The following is an 8,636-nucleotide window of genomic DNA, read 5'->3' on the forward strand; positions in this document are numbered from 1 at the left end:
GTCCGGACCGCGGTAATCCGCGATCGATGGCCGCGCGTACGTTCGCGCTTCCAGCGAGCGCGGATTTCATTGATGAATCAGGGGCATTGTATCAGCAGATCGGGCTATTATTATTATTAATAAACAGGATTTGTCTAGCTCCAACATATTACGCAGCGCTGTACATTAAATAGGGATACTATAACATGATTAACAACGTCGCTAGGACCGGTATACAGCTCTTAAGATGAGGAGGTGGGTGGCCCTGAAAAGGACCTTTGTGTACATAAAACGAGTAGATCAGGGTCAGGATTTAGCCTCCGAATCCGTACAGAGTGCGTCCCTGCCATTTGAAAGCATAGACCACATCCATGGCGGTGACGGTCTTCCTCTTGGCGTGCTCGGTGTAGGTGACGGCATCGCGGATAACATTCTCCAGGAAAACCTTCAGCACTCCGCGGGTCTCCTCATAGATGAGGCCGGAGATACGCTCGACACCCCCTCTGCGAGCCAAACAGCGGATGGCGGGTTTGGTGATGCCCTGGATATTATCACGGAGTACCTTCCTGTGGCCCACTGCCCACTGCCCAGTACCCAGCTCTAGATGCCAGACTAGACTCAAGCTCAACAGGTTGTTCTTTCCCCGCTGATTCCGCCAAGCCCATTCCGTTTCATGTGGTTTCGCTACATACTAGGTAGGGACAGATTGGAATCTCGTTCATCCATTCATGTCCCCAATAGCTACAGCTTCAACACTGTCCATATAGGTGATGGCCTCAACCTCTAATGCCGTCCTTGCTCCTACTCAGGGCCCACCGCTTCCTCCTCATTCTGTAACTGATGCCGCCTGCCCAGTACCCAGCTCTGGATGCCAAATACCAATGCTGTCCACGATCCGTCTCAGGGCCCACCGCCTCCTCTTCCTGCTGTTGCCACCAGTCAGTACTCAATTCATAAATATGGCATTACAGCCATCTAGGTGGCATTGATGATGCACTAAACCCACCGTCTCCTCTTCTTGCTGTTCGTGCTGCACGCCCCAGGCTTAATCAATATGAGCCATCAGGATGCAGGTATACTTCCGATGAGCCAGCTGATTCGAGTGGGTGGCATCTTTAACCCTGGAGCGCAGCTCAAAGCGTAAGTCGAAGTGCATGTCAATCACATCCAATTGGTGCAAATCTGCCAGTGTGGCACTGTAGAAATTCCCTTCTATGATGTCCCAGCGCACATTAAGAATTGGGTATTCTAGCACTTCACCAACTTTGAATCCAACAGACATGGACATGTTGCATATCACCAGACATTTGGGGCTCAGCACCTCGGTTAGCCGAATAAACAGGTGGTCCAGGTTGGTTTTGTACATTTGCAGTGATTCCTCATGATACCTGATAACATCCTTTATACACGAGTTGATGATGACAACGTCGGGCTGAGGTCCATGTTGGAAGTTGGACATCATGCTCTCTATGTACTCCGAAAACCACGGGTCAGGAAATAGAACCGTACAAGTTGGTGGTCAGTTCTGTAATGACGCACTTGGCGGTAAATTATGGCATTGTGCATTTCACCCAGAGATCCCCCAACGTGTCTTTTGCAAATGACATCTCACCCTTCCCTTTCAGCTGCTCTCAGTCCAAAACTCATCATTCTGCAGTATTTTAACAAGATCCTTGTTAACGGATCTTTGAATGGAGTCTTCCAGGACGGCCACATACTTGTTGTGGAGAAGTCTCTGGACGTCTGCTGAGCTCAATAACTTCATGGCTCAATGTGGTCATCCAGGACCTCTCGGTTCCCGTTAAATATATTGGTTTTTCCCATCTCATCCCCCCAACATATACAGAGGGACTGTTGTCCTACTTCCCAGTTCCGGGGTAAGAGGAGGAGGAGGAGGCGGTGGGCTTTGGAACAGAGTGTGGACAGCATTAGTATCTGGCATCTAGAGTTTTGTATTGGGAAGGCGGCAGCATCATTTACAGCAAGAGGAGGAGGCGGTGGGCTCAGACAGAGTGTGGATGGCATTAGTATCTGTCATCTAGAGTTTGGTACTGGGCAGGCGGCAGCATCATTTACAGGAAGAGGAGGAGGCGATGGGCTATGAGACGGAGTGTGAACAGCATTAGTATCTGGCATCTAAAGTCCAGTACTCGGCAGGCGGCAGCATCATTTACGGCAGGAGGAGGAGGCGGTGGGCTCTGAGAAGAAGCAAGGACGGCATTACTATCTGGCATCTAGAGTTTGGTACTGGGCAGGCGGCAGCATCATTTACAGCAAGAGGAGGAGGCGGTGGGCTCTGAGACGGAGCATGGACAGCATTAGTATATGGCATCTAAAGTCAGGTAATGGGCAGGCGACAGCATCATTTAAAACAGGAGGAGGAGGAGATGGGCTCTGAGACTGAGTGTAAACGAAATTAGTATCTGGCATCTAGAGTGTGGTACTGGGCAGGCGGCAGCATCATTTACAGCAGGAGGAGGAGGCAGTGGGCTCTGAGACGGAGTGTGGATGGCATTAGTATCTGGCATCTACAGTAGGGTACTGGGCAGGTGGCAGCATCATTTACTACAGTAGGGTACTGGGCAGGTGGCAGCATCATTTAGAGCAGGAGGAGGAGGCGGTGGGCTCTGAGACGGAGTGTGGATGGCATTAGTATCTGGTATCTACAATCAGGTACTGGGCAGGTGGCAGCATCAGTTAACGCAAGAGGAGGAGGCAGTGGGCTCTCAGACGGAGTGTGGATGGCATTAGTATCTGGCATCTACAGTCGGGTACTGGGCAGGTGGCAGCATCATTTACAGCAGGAGGAGAAGGTGGTGGGCTCTGACACGGAGTGTGGATGGCATTAGTATCTGGCATCTACAATCAGGTACTGGGCAGGTGGCAGCATCAGTTACCGCAAGAGGAGGAGGAGCAGGCGGTGGGCTCTGAGACGGAGCATGGACGGCATTAGTATCTGGCATCTAAAGTCAGGTATTGAGCAGGCGGCAGCATCATTTACAGCAGGAGGAGGAGGCGGAGGGCTCTGGAACGGAGTGTTGACATCATTAGTATCTGGCATCTAGAGTTTTGTACTGGCCAGGCGGCAGCATAATTTACAGCAGGAGGAGGTGATGGGCTCTGAGACGGAGTGTGGACGACATTAGTAAATGGCATCTAGAGTTAGGTACTAGGCAGGCGGCAGCAGTAACAGCATGATTAGAAGGTGGTGGGCCCTGAGACGAAGTGTGGACGACATTAGTATCTGGCATCTGGAGTTCGGTACTGGGCAGGCGGCAGCATCATTTACAGCAGGAGGAGGAGGCGGTGGGCCTGAGACAGAGTGTGGATGGCATTAGTATCTGGCATCTACATTCGGGTACTGGGCAGGTGGCAGCATCAGTTACAGCAAGAGAATGAGGCGGTGGGCTCTAAGGCAGAGCGTGGACGGCATTAGTATCTGGCATCTAAAGTCAGGTATTGGGAAGGCGGCAGCATCATTTACAGCAGGAGGAGGAGGTGGTGGGCTCTGAAACAGACTGTGGATGGCATTAGTATCTGGCATCTACAGTTGGGTACTGGGCAGGTGGCAGCATGCGTTACAGCAAGAGGAGGAGGCAGTGGGCTTTAAGAAGGAGCGTGGACGGCATTAGTATCTCGCATCTAAAGTCAGGCATTGGGAAGGCGGCAGCATCATTTACAGTAGGAGGAGGAGGCGGTGGGATTTGGAAAAGACTGTGGACAACATTAGTATCTGGCATCTAGAGTTTTGTATTGGGCAGGCGTCATTTACATCAGGAGAAGGAGGCCGTGGGCTCTGAAACGTAGTGTGGACGGCATTAGTAACTGGCATCTGGAGTTGGGTACTGGGCAGCAGCAGTAACAGCATGAGGAAGAGGCATTGAACACTGGGACAGAGTGTGGATGACATTAGTAATTGGTATCTAGAGTTGGGTACTAGGCAGGCAGCAGCAGTAACAGCATGATTCGAAGGAGGTGGGCCATGAGACGAAGTGTGGACGAAATTTGTATCTGGCATCTAGAGTTCAGTACTGGGCAAGTGGCAGCATCATTTACAGCAGGAGGAGAAGGTGGCGGTAGGCTCTGACACACAGTGTGGACGGCATTAGTATCTGGCATCCAAAGTCAGGTACTGGGCAGGCTGCAGTATCATTTAAAGCAGGAGGAGGAGGCGGTGGGCTCTGAGACAGAGCGTGGTCGGTATTAGTATCTGGCATCTAAAGTCCAGTAGTGGGCAGGAGACAGCATCATTTACAGCAGGAGGAGAAGGAGGCGGTGAGCTCTGAGGCAAAGTGTGAACGTCATTAGTATCTTGTATCTAGAGTTGGGTACTGCAAAGGGGGCAGCAGTAACAGGCAGTAGGAGGGAGTGGGCCCTGTGACGGAGCGTGGACCACATTGGTGGTTGAGGCCATCACCTCAATAGACCTCAATAAAATATAGTGTAAAAGCTGTACCTAATTGAGACATGAATGAATAATGAAAATCACACTTTCCATACCTACTATCTAGTGAAACCACATAAAAGGGAACGGACTTGGTGGAATACGCGGGGAAATACATACATTTTTTCTCATTTGTGGATACCTAGCAAGTGCTATCACAGTTAAATATCTGTATTTGTTTCACATAAATACATACATTTTTATGGGTTTTAGGATACATTCCCTGTTTCCTCGATTATAAGGCACTCTCTTATATTTTTTGAAATGCCAAAATATGCCCTGGGTCTTATTTTCAGGGGATGTCTCTAATAAACGGGTGAGTGTCTTATTTTAATTATTTTTTTAAAAATCGGGGGTGGCTTACTTAATGGGGATGTCCTAAAATCGGGGAAACACGGTACCAATTGCTATCAGAATAAAATTTCTGTATTTTTTGGAGAAAAATATATAATTTTTTTATGACCTTTTTAGATACCAACTACCAAGTGCTATCAGAATTAAATATCTGTATTGTTTGTAGAGTAATACATCACATTTTTTGGCTTTAGGGATATATAGCAAAGTGGGATCAGAACTAATGATCTGAATTTTCTGTAGAGAAATACAGAATTTTTTATGGTCTTTTGGATCGATACCAAGTGCTATCAGAATTAAATATCTAGATTTTTGGTAGAGAAATATAGAATTTTTTATGGCTTTGGAGATCTATAGCAAAGTTGGATCGGAATGAAATATCTCTATTTTCGGGAGAGAAATTCTGAATTTTTTATGGGTTTTAGGATATATACCAAGTGCTATCATAAAAAAATATCTGTATTTTTTTTACAGAAATACAGACATTTTTAGTTTTTTGTGATAGATTGCAATAGGTATCCTTAATTATACCCCTTGTAATATATCACAAAAGCCAGAAAAATGTCTATATTTATCCATAAAAAATACAGATATTTCATTCTGATAGCACTTAGTATCTATCCAAAAACCTATAAATTTTTCCTTATTTGTGTAAAAAAAAAACACTGATATTGAATTCTAATCCCACTTGCTATCCATCTAAATAGCCATAAAAAACTGTATTTCTCTCTAAAAATACTGATATTTAATTATGAATCCTAATTAAATATCTGTATTTTTTGGAAATACATACAGAAAGAAATACATACATTTTTATGGCTTTTTTGATAGACAGCGAGTTGAAGCATGAATTAAATATCTGTATTTTTTTACAGAAATACAGAATTTTTTATGGAATTTTTTATGGATAGCAAGTGTTATCATAATTTATGCTAACTCTTGCAATCTATCAAAATAAACAGAAAAAAATGTATGTATTTCTGTAAAAAAAGATACAGATATTTTATTCTAATTCCACTTACTATCTATAAAAAAAAAGAAAATTTTCTGTAATTCTGTAAAAAAAATACAGATATTTCATTCTGATAACACTTGCTATCTATCAAAATAAACAGAAAAATGTATGCATTTGTGTAATAAAAAATACAGATATTTCATTCTGATACCACTTGCTATCTATCAAAATAAACAGAAAATCTTCTGTATTTCTGTAAAAAATTTCTGTATTTCTGTAAAAAATTCAGATATTTCATTCTGATACCACTTGCTATCTATCAAAATAAACAGAAAATGTTCTGTATTTCTGTAAAAAAATACAGATAATTAATTCTGATACCACTTGCTATCTATCAAAATAAACAGAAAAATTTCTGTAAAAAAAAAAATACAGATATTTAATTCTTATACCACTTGCTATCAAAATAAACAGAAACATTTCAGACATATTAGGTGTTGTAGAGTCGTTCCATTTAGTTACTATGGAGAGTCGTGCTGCAATAAAAATATGTGTGACTATAATTCGGTAGAAACGTGGGAATTTATCCATTCCCAGATTAAGTAATGCTAATGCCGCATCAGGGCTAGTTAAACATCCTGTAACCGTTGATACTAAAACAAAAATAGAATTCCAAAAACTACGTATGTTTTTACATTCCCAAAACATATGTACATAAGTGCCCAATTCACCACACTTCCTCCAACACAGAGGAGAATATTGTGGTACATACTTAGAAAGTTTATATGGTGTTCTATACCATCGACATAAAATCTTTTGGTAGTTGATATTTTTGTTGTCCCTAATAGCTTGTGCAAAGGGTTCCATAATCAGTGTAAAATGAGTAGGTGATAGAGGGCAACCTTGACGAGTTCCAGCGGGTATACTAAAAGGGGAGGACAACATATTCGATAAATATACTTGAGCCGAGGGGTGAGTATACAGAGCCATGGTGGCTGACAAAATTGTGCCATTCAGACCAAATTTTTGCAACACCGCATGTAAGTCACCCCAGTGCACTCTATCGAAAGCTTTCTCCGCATCGAGTGTGAGGAATATTGTCGGTTCCCCTGAGCTTTCAGCAATTTTAAGTAGATTAATCGTACGACGAGTCGCATCAGAGGCCTGACGACCTTTAACAAATCCCACTTGGTCCCCATGGACCAACAGGGGTAAAAATTCCTTGAGACGTACTGCAATCAATTTAGCAAAAATCCTAAGGTCCGTATTTAACAGCGATATAGGTCTAAAATTTTGGGGATGGGATGGTGCTTTCCCCTCTTTTGGGATAGTAATTATATTAGCCTTAAGCATTTCCGGAGGGAAATAACCATCTAAAACCGCTTGATTATATACCGCCGATAAATATGGAGAAAGCAAAGCTCTATAAGACTTATAATATTCAGCTGCAAAACCATCAAATCCCGGGGATTTGTGCGCAGGTAAACTTTTGATAATTTTTTCTATCTCTAAGGGAGAGATCGGTCTATTAAGTATATCTCTCTGCTCTTCCGAGAGTTTTGGTAAATTTATCGAATCCAAAAAGGAATCTATCAAACTTTGAGTAGGTTGGTTGATCTGTCTATCCTCTTTGAGGTTATATAATTCCTGGTAATAATCTCTAAACGCATTAGCCATATCTAAAGGATTAGACAACTGAGCTTTAGACTTATGATGGTATAAAAAGAGTAACGTATATCGTAGTCGTTTGGATTAAATTTTGGATGCTAATATTTACTTGCTCTATTACCTTGTGCATAATAGATAGTTCTTGTGCGTTGAAAAGCTCTTTCTTGTTTTTCTATAGGCTTAAAACGCAATTCCTGTCTATATCTAAACAGTTGTTGGGAAATAGGGGTTGTGATTTTACTTTTATGAATATTCTCTAACTCCCCAATTTTTGCTAACAATTCACTTATATGTTGCCTTCTTTTTTTACTCTCAACCGCTGAAAGTTGGATTAAAATACCTCTAGAAAAAGCCTTATGGGCACACCATAAAATAGAGGGAGTTACGTCCGGTGACTCTTTAAATTGAAAAAATTCTTTCAGCTTATCCAAAATCATACCATTCGTGGAAGTATGTGCAAAAAAGGACCCATTGTTCCTCCAAAGATAAGAGCTAGGGGTCCTAATGTTTTCATTAATACAAATAGACACAGGTACATGGTCGGACCAAGTTATATTGTGAATAGAAGAAGATGTCACTTGCTGTAAAGTCCATTTATCCACCAAGAACAAATCAATTCTCGAGTAAGACTGATGAGGAGCCGAAAAAAAAGTAAAATCTTTCTTAGATGAGTGGAGACATCTCCAAACATCAAAAAGATCCTCCCGTCGTAGTAGTAAATTCAGTGTTGGTCTTATGTACTTCTTGCGGTTGGAAGTATCTAGTGAAACATCAGGAATACAGTTGAAGTCTCCACAGATTATAAGTGAACCTTCCTGGATTTTCTTTGTTCTTTTAAGCACTTTAGACAAAAATTTCAATGAGTAGACATTTAGGGCATATAAAGACACCACTGTTCTAATTATATTGTTAAATTTGGCCACCAGAATTATATAACGTCCCTCTAAATCTATATCCACTTTTATTAGAGAAAAAGATAAATTTGATCTTACTGCTATTGTCACTCCCTTTTTCCTCTGCTTGGATGTAGCATGAAAAATATGAGGGAAATCCTTATGAAAGAAATATGGTAAATTATTCATCTTAAAGTGTGTCTCTTGAATACATAAAATGTTGGAATCATGTCTCTTAGCTTCATCCCAAATAGCATGTCATTTAAAGGGGCTATTTAGCCCTTTAGCATTAATAGATAGGATATGAAGCCCCATTATACGGACATTGCCCCTGATTCATCAA

General features: G+C 42.3%; 1 protein-coding gene across 1 annotated transcript; it reads right to left on the reverse strand.

Annotated features, from left to right (window-relative positions):
* Positions 1-181: 181 nt before the first annotated feature.
* Positions 182-538, reverse strand: LOC140321143 (histone H4-like; the record flags this gene model as incomplete). Its single annotated transcript, XM_072398006.1, is given in 1 exon segment — positions 182-538. A coding segment is annotated over 1 exon segment (246 nt), but the record flags the coding sequence as incomplete, so codon positions are not given.
* Between the last annotated feature and the right edge of the window lie 8,098 nt (positions 539-8,636).

The sequence above is a fragment of the Pyxicephalus adspersus genome, unplaced genomic scaffold (assembly GCF_032062135.1).
Source record: "Pyxicephalus adspersus unplaced genomic scaffold, UCB_Pads_2.0 Sca861, whole genome shotgun sequence".
NCBI lineage: Eukaryota > Metazoa > Chordata > Amphibia > Anura > Pyxicephalidae > Pyxicephalus > Pyxicephalus adspersus.